Raw genomic sequence first — 16,936 nt, 5'->3', positions numbered from 1 at the left:
TTTCCCTACGGACTTACAATGCCACTTTTATCATGTATCACCTTTCCACATATGTATTCATCTACTCCTGGTCTGTTTCTGTCTTTGTGCTGAAACAATACTGTCTTAATACCTCAGTTTTATAATAAACTTTGATACTTGGTACATCAAATCCCTCCAACTTGTTATTCAAGTGTCTTTTGGCCACTTGCTCTTCCATATAAATTTTATGATCAGCTTGTTCAGTTCTATCCTATTCAACAAATTTTACAACTTTCCCCAAAGGGACTTGGACATCTTCTTTTATGTTTATTCTTATATTCTTGGTTTCCCTTATATAAGATATATATTTAAATTACATTTTCTGTTTTTGCTGATATGCTTAAGTGCATTCTAGTTTTGTGTACTGATCACCTTTGCAGTAAATTCTATAAACTGTTTATTCATCCTAATAATTTGCTGTGGATTCTTTTGGAATCCATGAAGTACTGGAATACTGCAAATAATGACACTTTTGTTCCTTCTTTCTGATCTCTATACTTTTTTTCTTGTTTGTCTTGTTCTTGACCATCCTTTCTTATATTTCATTATCTTAATTTTCAAGCTCATTCTTTCTTCCTGAAGTATGTCTTCTGGAATGTCCTCCAAGTGAGGATTGGTTGGTTGTAAACTCACTTACTTGCCTAAAAATGTCTATATTTCTTTTTTTTCTCATTCAATAATTTTTTAATTGAAGTAATAGTTAGTTTACAATGTTGTGTCAATTTCTGTTGTACAGCATGTTTCAGTCATACATATACATATATATTTGTTTTCATACCCTTTTTCATTATAGGTTACTACAAGATATTGAATATGGTTGCCTGTGCTGTACAGTATAAACTTATTGTTTATCTATTTTATATATAGTAGTTTGTATCTGCAAATCTCGAACTTCCCCAAAATGTCTATTTCATTCTTGTTCTTAAAAAACTATTTATTAAGAAAAAAAATTAAATATATCTGTTCTGAAACTTTGGATGTATGTTAGATCTTTTTCCTCTACCTTTCATGTCTCCGTTTCTTTTTTATATTTTCTATCTCTGGATCTTTGTGCTAAAGTCTCTGGAGAGATTGTAACTTTCTCCCCTGGTCCAGATAACATACCTCCAACTGCCTTTTTGTGTATATGTGGGTTATTATAGTAAATCCACTGAAACTGTTGCAGAGCTCCATGCTTTATGTATATGTCTTTGATCTAAACTTCACACCTCGCTCAAGTCCAGGGCTTTGTCTTCCATACACGTGACACCCTTTAAAACGTACGCTTTAGATACTGACGGATTGGAAGTTATAAAGCAAGCACTGGCTTTGGTGCTAGTTTACCTTTCAAGCCTATACTTTCCCTCCCTTTCTGGCCTCTGAGTATCATCATTGCTTTCTTGCCACTTAAATCAAATCTATATTTTAAAATCACATACATACATATAAATTTGATATACTTAATATGTATATGAACTTGTGTAAATGAATACTTTCCAGGATTTTTATTGTATGGTTAAGTTTCTCTATCTTGTTGACAATGCTGTTGGAAACTTAAGTCCATTTATTTGATCTTTAAGTTGCTAAAACTGCAAATCTTTTAGCATGATGGAAAACTGAAAACCAAGAAAGAACACCATTGCCCTCTGGTGGAGAAACCTACTATTACCACATCTAAATGAGACCCACGATGACTCACTTTCTCATTTCCCCATTTAGTCAACAAGTCAAAAGTTTTATCAGGTCTTTCAAATCCGTCGCTTCATTTCCATTCTCCTAGAATAACTTTAGTCTAGTTCTTCTTCTTCTTCTTCCTTTTTTGCTAGAATTGTTGCTTTTGAACCAATCTCTTTCTTTAGTCTCTATTCTTTTAATGTATTTTCTTTGTGTCTATTGTCACCCCTTACTTTTACAATTTTACATTAATTTGATGGGTTATCAAGTTCTTGTTATAAGCAAAAACCTTGGAACCAATAACAGTCGTCTGATTAGGGATGAGAACAAAGTATAGATCCAATAAACGTTAGCCGAATTGAAACAGTTTTAGAGGAGGCACTGGGGATTGAACCCAGGACTTTATGCATGCTAAGCACACACTCTACCACTTGAGCTATACCTTTCCCCTGAAATAGATTTTAGTACCACTTACTAAACGAGTATTTTAGTATCATTTGCCAAACTTATCTTGGAGGCAGCATAAGCACAGAAATTCCCAAGCTTTGTGTGTGTGTGTGTGTGTGTGTGTCTGTGATAACAGACTAATGAAAGATATTCATATGTATAATTCTTCTGTTGGCTTAGTTTTTTTTTAACTTAAAATTATTTTTAATTACAAAACACATGAACACTATTAAAAATTCAGAGTTCTGTAAATGATTATGTTGGGGGCCAGGATTCTCACTGTAGAAAAAACACACAAATACAAATACGGAACAAGGAAGGGTAAAGAACTTTGGGGTTACACTGAAATTGGAGATATTAGTAAAACTTGTGATTTCTTTTTTTATTGAATATAGTCAATTTACAATGTTGTTACTTTCTTGTGTACATCATAGTGATTCAGTTACACATTTCTTTTTGTATTCTTATTCATTATGTTATTACAAGGTATTGAATATAGTTCTATATGCTATAAAATATCTATTATATATATAGTACTTAGTATCTGCAAACCCCTCCCAATTTATCCCTCCGCTACCCCCGCCCTAGTAACCATAGGTATGTTTTCTATATCTGTGAGTCTGTCTCTGTTTTGTAAATAAGTTCATTTGTGTACTTTTTTGTTAGAGTCCACATATAAGTGATATGATATGGTATTTTTCTTTCTCTTTCTGGCTTACTTCACTTAGTATGATGATCTCTAGGTCCATTCACATTGCTGCAAATGCCATTATTTTATTATTTTTTTATGGCTGAGTAGTATCCATTGTATGTATATAAACAACATCTTTATCCAGTCATCTGTTGATAGACATTCATGTTGCTTCCATGTCTTGGCTATTGTAAATAGTGCTATCAACACTGGGGTGCATGTATCTTTTTGAACTAGAGTTTTCTCCAGATATATGCCCAGGAGTGGAATTGCTGGATCATGTAGTAACTTCATTTTCAGTTTTTAAAGGGATCTCCGTACTGTTTTCTATAGCAGCCGCACCAGATTACATTCCCACCAACAGTGTAGGAGAATTCCCTTTTCTCCACACCCTCTCCAGCATTTATTGTGGACTTTTTAATGATGGCAATTCTGACTGGTGTGAGCTGGTACCTCATTGTAGTTTTGATTTGCTTTCCTCTGATAATTAGCAATACTGAGCATCTTTTAATATGCCTATTGGACATCTGTATGTCTTCACTGGAGAAATGTCTGTTTAGGTCTTCTGCCCATTTTTTGGATTGGGTTTTTTGTTGTTGTCGTTGTTATTGTTACTGAGTTGTATGAACTGTTTGTATATTCTGGAAATTAAGCCCTTGTCAGTCGCATTGTTTGCAAATATCTTCTTCCAGTCAGTAATTTGTCTTCCTGTTTTGCTTATGGTTCCCTTTGCTGTGCAAAAGCTTGTAAGTTTAATTCCGTCCCATTTGTTTATTTTTGTTTTTATTTCTATTGCCGTGGTAGACTGACCTAGAACATTGCTGAGATTTATGTCAGAGAAATGTTTTGCCTGTGTTCTCTTCTAGGAGGTTTATGGTGTCTTATCTTGTGCTTAAGTCTTTAAGCCATTTTGAGTTTATTTTTGTGTATGGTGTAAGGGAGTGTTCTAATGTCATTGATTTACATGCAGCTGTCCAGCTTTCCCAACACCACTTATCAAAGACAATGTCTTTTCTCCATGGTATGCTCTTGCTTTCTTTGTCAAAGATTAATTGACTGTAGGTGTGTGGGCTTATTTCTGGTCTCTCTATTCTGTTCCATTGATTCATGTTTGTTTTTGTGTCAATACCATTCTGTTTTGATTATAGCAGCTTTGTAGTATTGTTTGAAGTCTGGGAGGGTTGTGCCTCCAGCTTTGTTTTTCCTTCAGTATTGCTCTGGCAATTCTGGATCTTTTGTGATTCCATATAAATTTTAGGAATTCTAGTTCTGTGAAAAATGTCATGGGTAATTTGGTAGGGATTGCATTAAATCTGTAGATTGCTGTGGGTAGTATGGCCGTTTTAATATCAATTCTTTCAATCCAAGAGCGTGGGATATCTTTCCATTTCTTTAAATCATCTTTTCTTTCCTTAATCAATGCTTTATTGTTCTCTACATATAAGACTTTCATCTCCTTGATCAGGTTTATTCCTAAGTATTTTATTTGATTTTTTGATGTGATTTTAAAAAGGATTTTGTTTTTCACTTTCCTTTTCTGATATTTCATTGTTAGTGTAAAGAAATGCAACAGATTTCTGTATGTTAATCTTGTATCCTGCTAGCTTGCTGAAAATGTTGATCAGCCCTAGTAGTTTTTGTGTGGAGTCTTTAGGGTTTTCTATATATATCATATCATGTCATCTATATATAGTGACAATTTACCTCTTCCCTTCCAATTTGGATCCTTTTTATTTCTTTTCCTTGTCTGACTGGCATGGCTAGGACTGCCAATACTATGTTGAATAGAAGTGGTAAGAGTGGGAAAACTTGTGATTTCTAATATACGTTTCCTAGTTCTTTCTGTTAAAGGGGCCTAGAGGCAATGACAATCTGGCAGGCCCACACTTTAGTTTCTAACTACCATTATCCACTAAAAAAAAACTAAGGATCTTTGGAGAAATGGCTTATTCCAGGAATGGGGTGGAGGTTAAAAAAAAAAAAACCCCACCAAGATAAACTTGGAACATTTTGTGTCGGAAAGTAAGGAATTCCTCAAAGAATGATAAGAACATATCAAAAAGACCCAAGAGCCAGCCTAAAAGGTCTCCCCACTGGCCAAATATGGGACAATTTGACATCAAAACAAATGAGAGTAACAGTCTGAATAAAATAGGTATTCATGAGTTCATACTAATAAAAGTGAGAAAAAGAGAAAGCTTTTCCTTACAGTAGAATGCCTACTAATCAATGTAGAAAGTATGACAGAAGTGGAAAAGCACCATTTGGCAGCCATTAGAGTAACAATTAATCTAGCCAAGAAACATTGCTGAATGCTAGAATTAGTGTGTGAAAGTTTGCTGAGAAAAAGAATATTTAGTCTCAAAGTATCTCCCCCCAAAATGCCTATTAATTTAGAAGGAAAAAGAGAATCTTTACAGTGAGAAATCCAGCAGATACCATCTAAAACCAGTGATCAAAATTAACACCTTGTGATGGGACAACCGACACCTTGATACGGTTCACTGAAAAGGACACAGCATCACTTCTACGACATTCCTGCCAAAATGCATAAGCTCAATCTAATTGTAAAGAAACATCAGAAAATCTCAAATTAAGGGACACTCTATAAAGCAACTGGCCTATGTTTTTCATGACCCTGACATTTTTGAAAGACAGATTGAAGAACTGTTTCAGACAGAAAGAGACTAGAGACTTGACAACTAAATATAATGTGTTATCCTTGATGGGATCCTGGACTAGTTTTTCCCCCTACAAAGGCGATTACTGGAACAACTAGTGAAATATGGAAAACATTAGATAATGTATTATGTTAATGTTAATTTCCTGATTTTGATAACTGTGCTATGGTTATGTAAGAAAATATCCTTGTTCTTAGGAAATGCACACTTAAATATTTGGGGTAGAGAGGAATAATTTGTAATGAACAATTAAGTGGTCAGAAAAAAAAGCATTTATTCTATAATCATGATAAACAGACAGATAAAGGGAAACTTTTTCCTAAGAGTAGAATGACAAACTAAATACAGAAAGAATAATGTAGTTAGAAAATCAAAATTTTGTAAGCATTATAGAAAAAATTTATTCAGATAAGAATTCTCAAAGGATGCTAAATCTAAGAGGGGAAGGCTTGAAGAGGAATAGAATATCAATCAAAATTGTCTCAAGGTTTCTCCTCACAAATTATTTACATATTGCAAAAGGAAAAATAGTAACTATACAGTGGAGAAACCAGACAACATCTTACCCAACTGATCAAATTAATATCACCAACAAGACATTCTGTGAGTCTGGATGTGACACTGGGAGGACAGTATTATAGCCCACACTGTGTAACCTGAATCTATCCTATAAGGAAAAACCAGAAAAACCCAAACTGAAGGATATTCTATACTTTATCTGTCCTGTATTCTTCAAGCAAATCAATACTACAAAGGACAAAGACTGAAGAACTGGTCCAGATTAGAGTCATGATAATCTAACATATGATCCTGGACTAGATCCTGTAGCTGAAAATAAAATTACCAATGGAACAACAAATGAAATTGGAAAAGGGACTACGTATCAGATGAAATTCAGATTCCTGAATTTGATAACTATACTTAGCATGCTTGTTCTTATGAAGCACATATGTCGTATTAAAGGGTATGTCTGCAACGTATTCATCACATCGTAGTCAAGAAAAAAATGTATAACAAGAGATAGAGAGAAAATGGTAAAGCAAATAGGAGAAACATTGAGAAAGAATTGAAGTGCAGAGCAATGTATATATTTCTTCTACCTGAAAGTCTCAAAAATGTATATACATATATGCGCATGTAAATACACATTTCTAAAATTATTAGTACTCTCCTGCTCCCCTAGGTAAGGAAGTAGAAGCTAAAGAGTATTAGGTAGTTGGCATGAGGCTGTAAAGGGTTAAGGCTCTCTTTTCTTAACCCTTAGTTCCACTCCACAGAGAAAAACAGTACTACGAGCTTTCAGAAGTTTTCTATCTGTACACACAAACTTCTGCACAGATATGTAATTCTTGTATCATTCTTATGGTTGCATATTCTAATGAATGAGTGTACTAAAGAAGTGTTCTGTTGGTATTTGTTTGACATTTATTAAATATAATCTGAGATTTAAAAAACCATGTTATTTCAATATTTTTACATTTACTCTGATAAAAGCTATGTTTGGTCTTAATTCTCTCATCTTAATGTTACAGTTTCTGTTTTTATGTCTTCTTTTGAAAAAAATACTTTATGTTCACATTTTGTTTTGGGACTTTCCTTCTCATTTAATAACTTCTGTTCAATTTTGGCAGTCATATTATTTCAACAATATAAAGATTTATAATATTTATACTATTCTGAGGTATAATACTAATAAATATCTTCATAGAATAACCGAGTCTGGCCACTGGATCATTTATGGAAGGCTAGTCAAGGCATGAGTACGAAATATGAGCTGTGGAAGTCCAGATCCCAGCTGATACCTGAGAAAAGTGCTTTTCCCAAAGCTGATCCACCCAACTTTTAATGACTCTGGGCGACTATCTTAACCAGGTCCCATTATGGGTCACTTGTGTTGATTTTAGTTTAAAATGCCAAATTAAAGGATAAGAAGACACTTTTTGCCCTAAAAGCTATTGTTATTTGATATATTTTATGTTATCCTTGTGCTTTTTCTGGGTAAGAATAAGAATGTATCCTATAAATACTTTCCATAGTAATTAAAAAGAATTAAAATGTGATATCTATACCATGTATATCACCACGTTATCTATTCTACACATTTTATAGTGATGTGTATTTATACTGCATGCTGCACTTGGTAGTGGGGAGTACTTTTCTGGTCTCCCACAGTAAGCTGCAGGTTTCAAAAGCAGAAGTCCAATATCTCTGAAGGCAGCGTAAGAAAAATCTTTATTTGAAATCTCAAAGTAGTCTTTCAGCAGTCTATGCTATTAAAAAAAAGTCAAAATGTCTGCTTACTCTATTTATTTTTGGAGAAGGAGGGAGAAGGAAAAGAGGTAAAAAACAGTTTGGTTTCTGCTTCAACGCACTTTCCCAAAGAGTGGTGATTCATTCATTACACATCATCATGGATGCACATGGTTCTCCTGGCTTTCATGATGGCCTGAATTCAAGGTAATGTGTGTAATCTGTGTTTTTCTGAAAGCCAGTGTATTCATTTGGATATATATGGGGTGGCCCTTGTGTTCCAATTTTTGTATGAAAGGTACTGGCACTTTGGTTTCAAGAATAAATAAAAAGTATCACAAATATATCTTGTGTTTGATTTGGGTCTGGGCTAATTACTTAAGGAACTATTTAGCAATAATGGTCTCAGATATTTAAATGCCCTATGAAAATGCAATTAATTAAGGGACTGCTGATTCTAAGAACTATGCAACCAACAGGGAATGAGGGAAGAATTGCATATCTGGATGCCAAGTTCAGAACCAAATATCAGTAATCACTTTCTTACTTTTGTAATATCTATAAATAAAGTAGAGGGAAAGGATAATAAAAATTATACGAGTAATGATAAATAAAAAGTGCATACAGAACTGGGAAGATATTTTTCTGTTAAATTTGTCACTTATTCCAGTTCAATAAGTTGTTTGTAAGGAAAATAAAACTTAAGGCAGAAAACTAGTTACACTGTTGCTGTTCAGAACTTCTTGAGAGCAAAAGAATGAATGCTAATCAACTTCTCTGCTTTAAACTTGTCTCGAGACATGTTATTTTGTAATTTGAACGTCTATGTTATGCCTTGAAAATTCAAAGCAAAAAGTAAAATCATACGGAAAGCCAGAAACTTCAATACACTTAGACAGACGTTTGCTTGTAGTTTTTGGTATCCAAAACCTTTTTTCCACACATAGCACAGATGCCTAAAACAAACAAAAAAAGCATGTAAGCAATCAAATGATAATAACACTAATAATACCAATCAAATATCTAACTAATATCAACAGTTTGGTTTAAGTCGCTCCTGAAGCTTAAAACATAATTTGAAACAACTAAATGTTATTTTGCCTTAGAAATAAGAGCATTTGACTAATAAGATTTATCAAAGGCTATCCCTTTACTATGCTATCCAAATCAGCACCAAAAATAGGTTTGATATGAATACAAAAACAGTATTAAAGAAAACTTACCCTTCTTGTAGGCGCAGCCCTGGCAGTAATGAGAACCCGGTTGGTGCACAGAACTTTTACAAATTCTGCAAGTGGAGAACTTATTCTTTCCATATGGATCAAATCTAGAGTTTTTTTTTTTTTAAAGAAAGAAAAATGTATAATACAATAGAAATACTCTAAAAATAATCTCACTTAAGCAACAAGTGGGATTAATGAATGCTCTCTGTTCCCTCTGTCAAGCTCTACAATTGATAGGCACAACACTCTTCTGGCCAGCTACTCTCTCTTTTTTTTTTGGAGGGGGGAGGTAATTAGGTTTATCCATTTATTTATTTATTTTTATAGGAGGTACTGGGGATTGAACCCAGGACCTTGTTCATGCTAAGCATGCACTCTACTGCATGAGCTACACCCACCCACTCCCGCCCCAGCTACTCTCTTAATATGCCTGCACACCTCTGTCCCTTCCGTGTAAGCTGTATGCTTATAGTCAGTTGTACTTAATTTCAAACCTTTCTGTATCAGTTGTATTTGTTAAACTGTGTGATATAATTAAATATTATGGAAACTGATGAAATGAGGGAACAAAAAGAGTGACTGAGTCTATTAAAAAGTAAGTGAATGCTTTAGGATGACCAGATAAGTGTGAATCATTAAAACTGCTACAGAATTAGGTATAGGCAAGCCAATTTAAAAATTGAGAAAAAATCCTAAGTGGAGAGCCTTGGCATTTTGCAAGTGTCAGTTCTTGTTGTGCTTTAAAGATATGGGAAATATATATTCTGGTTATGATTTATGCAAGGAAAATGATAAAGAACTGTTATTAGTAGATTTCTATTCAAAAAGGCTTGTCTCAATTCCAAATGATTGATGAATGGAGGTACAGTTATGTGCTCTGACTTAAGATATGTATATCTTTTAATGATTGCCCACTTTCACTGACATTTTCAATTAACTGGTGCAATCCCTTTGAATAAGTTTCTACTAAATAAAAATGTCATCTTACAGTGACTGGAATGCAAAATAACTTTAGAGGAAATACTTCCTGTTAAATTGGCAATAATGTTTTGTAACTGCACTCATATACTGAATACCAACAACGTCCTAGACCTGGTTTCTTTTCTTGGGTACAAACCAACAGCTCATTTTCAAAGGTTAATTTTTCCCCACACATCTAGGGTCAATTAATCTTTGACAAAGAAGGCAAGAGCATACAATGGAGAAAAGCCACTCTCTTCGACAAGCGGTATTGGGAAAGCTGGACAGCCGCATGTTAATCAGTAACGTTAGAACACTTTCTCACACCACACACAAAAATAAACTCAACATGGCTTAAAGACTTAAGCACAAGATAAGACACCATAAACCTCCCAGAAGAGAACACAGGCAAAACATCCTCTGACATAAATCAAAGCAATGTTTTCCTAGGTCAGTCTACCACGGCAATAGAAATAAAAGCAAATATAAACAAATGGGACCTAATTAAACTTACAAGCTTTTGCACAGCAAAGGAAACCATAAATAAAATGAAAAGACAACCTATGGAATGCGAGGAAATATTTGCAAATGACGCGACTGACAAGGGCTTAATTTCCAGAATATACAAACAGCTCATACAACTCAATACCAAAAAAACACACAATCCAATCCAAAAATGGGCAGAAGACCTAAACAGACATTTCTCCAAGGAAGACATACAGATGTCCAATAGACACATTAAAAGATGCTCAGAATTGCTAATTATCAGAGAAAAGCAAATCAAAACTACAATGAAGTACCACCTCACACCAGTCAGAATGGCCATCATTAAAAAATCCACAATAAATGCTGGAGAGGGTGTGGAGAAAAGGCAACCTTCCTACACTGTTGGTGGGAATGTAATCTGGTGCAGCCACCAGATTACATTGGAGATTGCTTGAAAATTGAAAATAGACTTACCCTACGATCCAGCAATCCCACTCCTGGGCATATATCTGAGAAAACTCTAATTTGGAAAGATACATTCACCCCAATGTTCATAGCAGCACTATTTACAATAGCCAAGACATGGAAGCAAACTAAATGTCCATTGACAGACAACTGGATAAAGAAGATGTACTATATTTATACAATGTAATACTACTCAGCCATAAAAATGAATGAAATAATGGCATTTACAGCAACATGGATGGACGAAGAGATTATCATACTAAATGAGTAAGTCAGACAGAGAAAACCAAATATTATGGTATCAATTACATGCGGAGCCTAAAAAATGACACAAATGCACTTATTTACAACAGAAAGAGACTCATAGACGTAGAAAACAAACTTACGATTACCAAAGGGGAAAGAGGTGGGGAGGAATAAATTAGGAGTTTGAGATTTGCAGATACTAATTATTATATACAAAATAGATAACTAGTTCCTACTGTATAGCACATGGAACTATATTCAATAGCTTCTAATAACCTAGAATGAAAAACTGTATGAAAAAGAAAATATATATGTATAACTGAATCACTATGATATATACCAGAAATTAATACACTGTAAATCAACTATACTTCAATAAAAACAAAAGAAAACAAGACAAAACAAAAAGGTTAATTTTCTCAAATCCAAAAGAATGCCACTTTACTCTCCACAGAAGAGTGGACACTATGCTTCCTTTTAATAATAAGCTCAATTTGTTTGGGCCTATATGTACAGAGATTACTTTTTCTTAAAAACTAAATTCTAAGATGTACATTTTAGTATCTCAGAAATCACAATTAATTGGCAGGGAGTTTTCTTCTTTAAAGTAATGATGCACCTTGTAAATGTTGGTCTCTTGGACTCAATGCAATACAGTAGTACACTTTCCAAAGTGAGATGTTTAAAATAACCAAAAGTAACAGCTACTTATTAATGATATTGAAGAAAGTTTGGGAGCATAAAGGAACTGAAGGTACCTAAAACTGTATAATCTAAAAAATGACAACTTAGTCAATAATAACTGAATGGTCTTAGAAGACATCAATAAATCAGACAATAATATATAGTATGACACAACACTGAAGATTAAGTCTATTATGCTATTTTATACCTGTTATTTAATAAGCACCTTTAAGTGTTAGGCACTTTATAGTAACAGGTTTATTATTATTATTATTTCTAATCTTTGGGACAATGTCATGAAATAGGTATGTACTCATTCAGCAAATATATACTGAGTGTCTACTCTGTGCCTATTACTGTTCTAAATGTTCTAAATGAATCTACTGTTCAAGGATGAACATGACAAAGCCTCTGCCCTCATCAAGCTGACATTCTAGTGAGAGGAGACACAATAAGTGAATAAGTGAGACACGCTTTTAAGATAGTAATACCCACTATAGAGAAAATTCAAAGAGGATACTGTGGCAGACATGAGGGGAAGAAAGAAAGACATTAGTTTTTATGTTGGTTAGGGACCCTCTCTGAGGAGATGACAATTCAGCTGAACCCAAGTAACAAGGAGGAGCCAGCTATGAGAGCTCTTAGGGATGAGTTCTAGGAAGAGGGACCAGAAAGCACAAACCTCTGCCAATGTGAGTGCGCTTGGCATATCTGACACAGGAGTTTGTGCAACAGTCAGAGAGGCAGAAGGGGCCAGATCACGGAGGACCTTGTAAAGGGGGCCTGGATTTTATTCAATGTAAAAAGAAAACCAATCAAGGGTTTTGAGCAAAGGAGTTACATGCCCTTTAAAGGACCGCTCTGGTTATTATGAGGGTGAAGTACAGGAATCACAAAGGAAGCAGGGACATAAAAAGTTATTACAGTATCCAAGTAAGAAAGAATAGTGGTTTAGAAGAGAGTAATAGCAGTAGATGGACAGAAGCAGATGGATTCAGGTTATATTTTAGTAGCAGAGCCAGAGAACTCACTGATGGATATGGGAAGTGAGGGAAATGAAGAAATCAGTGAGGAATTCCAGTTTTTAGGTTTGTACAGCTAGACTGGACCAGAGAGCAATGATGAGAAAACTATGATTGGACTGAAGGAAAAGGAGATTGCCTGTTAGACATCAAATTGGAAAATTCAAGTAGGCAACTGGATATTTGTTTGGAGTTCAGAAAAGTCGGGACTGAAGCTATACATCTGGAAGTCATTAACATACAGTTTGACTTTAAAGCCTTTGGATTAAGTCACTTGAGGAGAGATTACAGAAAAAAAGTCTAGGATTGAGTCCAGAGGCACTCAATTGAGAAGGAACAGCCAATGGGTTGGGAAGAAAGGAGAGTGAGGGATCTAAAGCCAAGAGAACAAAGGGTTGCAAAAAAGAGAGAGATTGTTGAAAGGTTAAGTTAGGTAAGAACAGAGAAGTTGCCATCAGTTTTTAAGGTCACATGTGATCTTGGCAAGAGCAGGCTTAGGAGTGTGGTAGAGATGAAGGCCTGACTGGAGTGGCTGAAGGAGTGAACGGAACTTAAGGACATGGAGAAATTACTATATAGATAAGGTTTTTGAAAACTTCTGCTGTAAAAGAAAGCAAGGGAATGAGATGGCAGCTGGAAGGGTTCACAAAATTTTTAAGACTGGATATAATAAAGCATGGTGTCAAAAGCTGTTTTTAAGGTGGGAGACATCTTTACCCTCATTCCTCAATGAAAAAGTAATGTTTAGAAAAGTTAAGGAACTGGTTTAACTTGGTTAAGACCACAGAACTAGACAGTAACAAAGTCTAGATTCAAATTTAGGTATGACTCCAGAATTTATGATCTGTCCACATTTCGCTGTTGACTCTGATTGGCAGGAAAATTAAGAACTAGAAAAAAATAAGTCATGTTTTCTGGTGAAACTATAAAAAGTACTAATATCTTCATATACTGATACAGTGAAAAGGAACAGGGTGAAACCAGCAGGTTGTAACAGTTTGGTTATGCATGCTAGGAACTACCTAACTCTATTTTTTTATCACAAGAGAATAATGCAAAACAAGTTCATTCTAATACACTTAATATTAAAAAGAGTGGAAATTTATATGACTGCTCTATAGATGCTCTTACACCTACCTTGCTTTTTTTGAGGTCAAAGCTTTATTTTCATTCAGCTTTCTTCCACCACTTTCTGCATTAAAATATACATTATTTTAGCAAGTTATTTCTACACATTTCATATGTAACATATACATGTAAATTTAATGATTAGTTAGAAAGTTCATTTTTGACCTCCTATCAATACACTAGCCTATATCAAAATTTTAAAAAATCCTTATATAATAGCCATGTTTTAAAGATACTACTTAAAAAGAAAACAATTATTTATTAGGAAAACAATAAAAATCTGGATAAAAGGTAATCATTTTATTTCTCAGACTCAAAGTAGGACTTTAGGAATGGGTCTATACTTAATCTATCTAATGTAAAATCTAGATACTACCACTTTGGTGCCATTGAAAATGCATACATACAGTGAAAATGTTCCTTTTTCTTCCCTTTGCAAACATCTTCACTGTATTTAATGATTATGAAGGTGAAACATTTAAATGATTTGTTCAAGAATATAAAAATCAGGTGAGGAGAGGGGGACTTAAATCCTAACTCTAATTAAGCTGAATCAAATAAATTACTATGAAATACTCATTGCTTAAAAGTCATTTAATTATTTCACTCTCTCCTACCAAATTAGGAACCAGTGAGAAAACTAGAAGATTTTAAATTGTTGGAGGATCTAGTATTCTTCAACGTTTAATAGATGAAATAGGTTGTACACATAACATTTCATTTTACAAATAATATAAAAGCTAAAAACATTATTTACAGGAAGTATCTGATTCAATTTCTATGTTCTAAAAGGAAAAATACCTGTAGTATTCCTTGCACCATCTTTCCATGTATCTGGAGTGATGACAGTACCAAGTTTCTTTTCACCTGTTATAACAAAACAGTAAAGGTAAGGGGGGTTAATGTTTACTATTTAAGAAATACATTGCCTTGTGCCTAAAGTTCACAACGGTCACTACAGTCATATTACTGTTAATGCTGCAGTTGGGGCCAGTGAACTGAGACTTAAGATACTAACTGTGGGCAATGGATAACTGACTCTCAGTAAAATCTGTAGATAATGGTAATGGTTTATAATAGGCTTCCTCTGTACATGTATACTTTAAACAAATCTGATAAATCTGTTTGTTCCATAAATATTTACTAAGCATCCTTGATATATTAGCCATTATACAAAGTACAAAGAAAACAATGAATTAGATAAAGCTCTGGATTTCAAGGATTTTATAGCACTCTGATTTCTCTAACAGTAGTCCTTAACCTGAGTTTCACGGGTGGACCTTAGGAGAAATGTGAACAAGATGAACCCGTACACAAACCTTTTGTATACCCATTTTTTTAAAAAAATAGACTTTGTTAAGTCTACAGCTTTCATCACATTCTCAGAGGGCTCAGAGAACCAAAAAAAAAAAAAAGTTACAAATTATTCAACTAACATATAAGATGGAAAGAAAATAGTATGACAACTGAGAGCTGGAGTACTAGGAGAAATTCCATGGAGGAAGAAATAACCTTGGCTTAGGGAAATCCAGGAAAGCTCTGTGGGGAAGGCAACAGAGAGGGTTTGTGGCAATTGGACTGTGAAGAAAGAGGAGAAAAAAGGATCAAGGTAAACTAGATAAAGGACACATCCTGGGGAAACGCATGGAAACTGAGGATACCCACTGGCAGGCAAAATACTTTGGTTTGGCTGAAGTGTAATGAAGGTAGGGTTAGTGAAAATGAAGTTAAAAAAATAAGCTGAGGCCTCATCGTGGAGGGTAGTCTTGAATGCCAGGTTCCAAATATAGAAATCCCAAATTATTATCTGCATCCTGAGAATTTATTAAAATAACCATCCATGGTCATTCTTTCACTTAATATAAAAACTGTGACTCAAACTCATGAGTGTCTGTGTTCAAAGTTTTATATTACGGGGATATAAACAAAATGGACCATGTTAATTAGACAATAGTCAGGATAAGAGGAATGGAAACTTTGTCACAGAAGGGCCAGACATGTTTAGCATTTGGAAAAGGGATTTGAGGGATATGACAGCGCTTTTAAAACATACAACCAGTGTTGTTAGGTCAAAACAATCATAAGATATTTTCCGGAAATATCAAGGGTTGGCATCAGAATCACTGGATGGCAACCATAAAGAGGAAAGACTTTTCGAAGAGCCAGTGAAATCTACAAAGACAGCTTCTCAGGTGGTGAGATTCTTCTACCCCTCTGCCTCAATACTCTAGGTATTTATGCAAAGAGCTTTTAAGCCATTGGATGGGATACTGACTTAGGTTTGTTGGATAAAATAGGACACTAGACAAATTTAAATTTCATTAAATTTGAATGAATTTTTTTAGTAAAAAATGTCCTAAAAGTGCGTGCTTTGGGACAAAGTACTTACAGTAGTAAGGGGCAGCAAACAGGGTCAAGTCTCAAATACTGGGTGGGACATACTTAAACTAAAAATCACTCGCTGTTTACCTGACATTCAAATTTAACTGGGCGTCCCACTTTTATTTGCTAAATCAAGCAACTCCAGACGCTGTGGAAGTGACTTTCCAACCCTGAGGGTCTGTGACGCGAGGGTGCCAGGCAAGTTGTATGGCACGAGACCCGGGGTTGAGAGGAAGCAACAGAAATAAGCGGTGCAAAACTGAGACCACCCTGAATGCAGTAAAAGGCTATACGGTCGCTGGGGAGAGGCGGGGACGGTCAAAGGGCAGACCGGGTAGAATCAGAGACCTGTGTCGGAAGGAAAAACAAAGAAAGGGCAAAGTTCCAGCAGAACTCCAGTTAGGTTCTCCCAGCCTCCTTCTCCCACAGAAGAGTCTCCTTAACTCACATTTTTCGCACACCATCCTTCCAAGGCGATTCCCTCAGCGGCAGGAGGAGAGGCAGTGGTAAAACATCAACGCCGCAGCCAGGGAAGAACTCCCCTTCCGGGTTAAGAAAAATCCACTTCCGGCCTCTACGCCCCATGCCCCGCCCACC

The 16,936-nt window shown here is 35.0% G+C and overlaps 2 protein-coding genes across 2 annotated transcripts in view; both read right to left on the bottom strand.

Moving 5' to 3' along the window:
- The window catches only part of SOCS5 (suppressor of cytokine signaling 5), a 126,788-nt gene extending 111,964 nt beyond the window's left edge, over positions 1-14,824 (bottom strand). The window contains exons 1-2 of the mRNA XM_045504782.2: positions 14,759-14,824; positions 13,967-14,021 (exon numbers count right to left, since the gene is read on the bottom strand). The gene's annotated coding sequence lies outside the window, so the exon portion shown is untranslated. The remainder of the gene's footprint in view (positions 1-13,966; positions 14,022-14,758) is intronic.
- Positions 5,748-16,934, bottom strand: CRIPT (CXXC repeat containing interactor of PDZ3 domain). Its single transcript, XM_010967737.3, has 5 exons — positions 16,788-16,934; positions 14,759-14,824; positions 13,967-14,021; positions 8,967-9,070; positions 5,748-8,699 (listed from the first exon to the last, which is right to left on the bottom strand). Exons 1-5 carry the CDS (start codon positions 16,801-16,803, stop codon positions 8,635-8,637), a joined length of 306 nt encoding a protein of 101 aa, XP_010966039.1. The 5' UTR covers positions 16,804-16,934; the 3' UTR covers positions 5,748-8,634.
- Positions 16,935-16,936: the final 2 nt, after the last annotated feature.

The sequence above is a fragment of the Camelus bactrianus genome, chromosome 15, assembly GCF_048773025.1.
Source record: "Camelus bactrianus isolate YW-2024 breed Bactrian camel chromosome 15, ASM4877302v1, whole genome shotgun sequence".
Lineage (NCBI taxonomy): Eukaryota > Metazoa > Chordata > Mammalia > Artiodactyla > Camelidae > Camelus > Camelus bactrianus.
The sequence above is the reverse complement of the archived record's forward strand: the minus strand, read 5'-3'. Positions and strand labels throughout refer to the sequence as shown.

What these genes read in the sequence shown, in the direction of transcription:
- CRIPT (XM_010967737.3), bottom strand. An exon ending in TGGTGCAAGGAATACTACAG is followed by an intron (nt 14,022 to 14,758) that starts GTATTTTTCCTT and finishes ATTTTAATGCAG; the next exon opens with AAAGTGGTGGAAGAAAGCTG. An exon ending in GGGCTGCGCCTACAAGAAGG is followed by an intron (nt 8,700 to 8,966) that starts GTAAGTTTTCTT and finishes TGTTTGTTTTAG; the next exon opens with GCATCTGTGCTATGTGTGGA.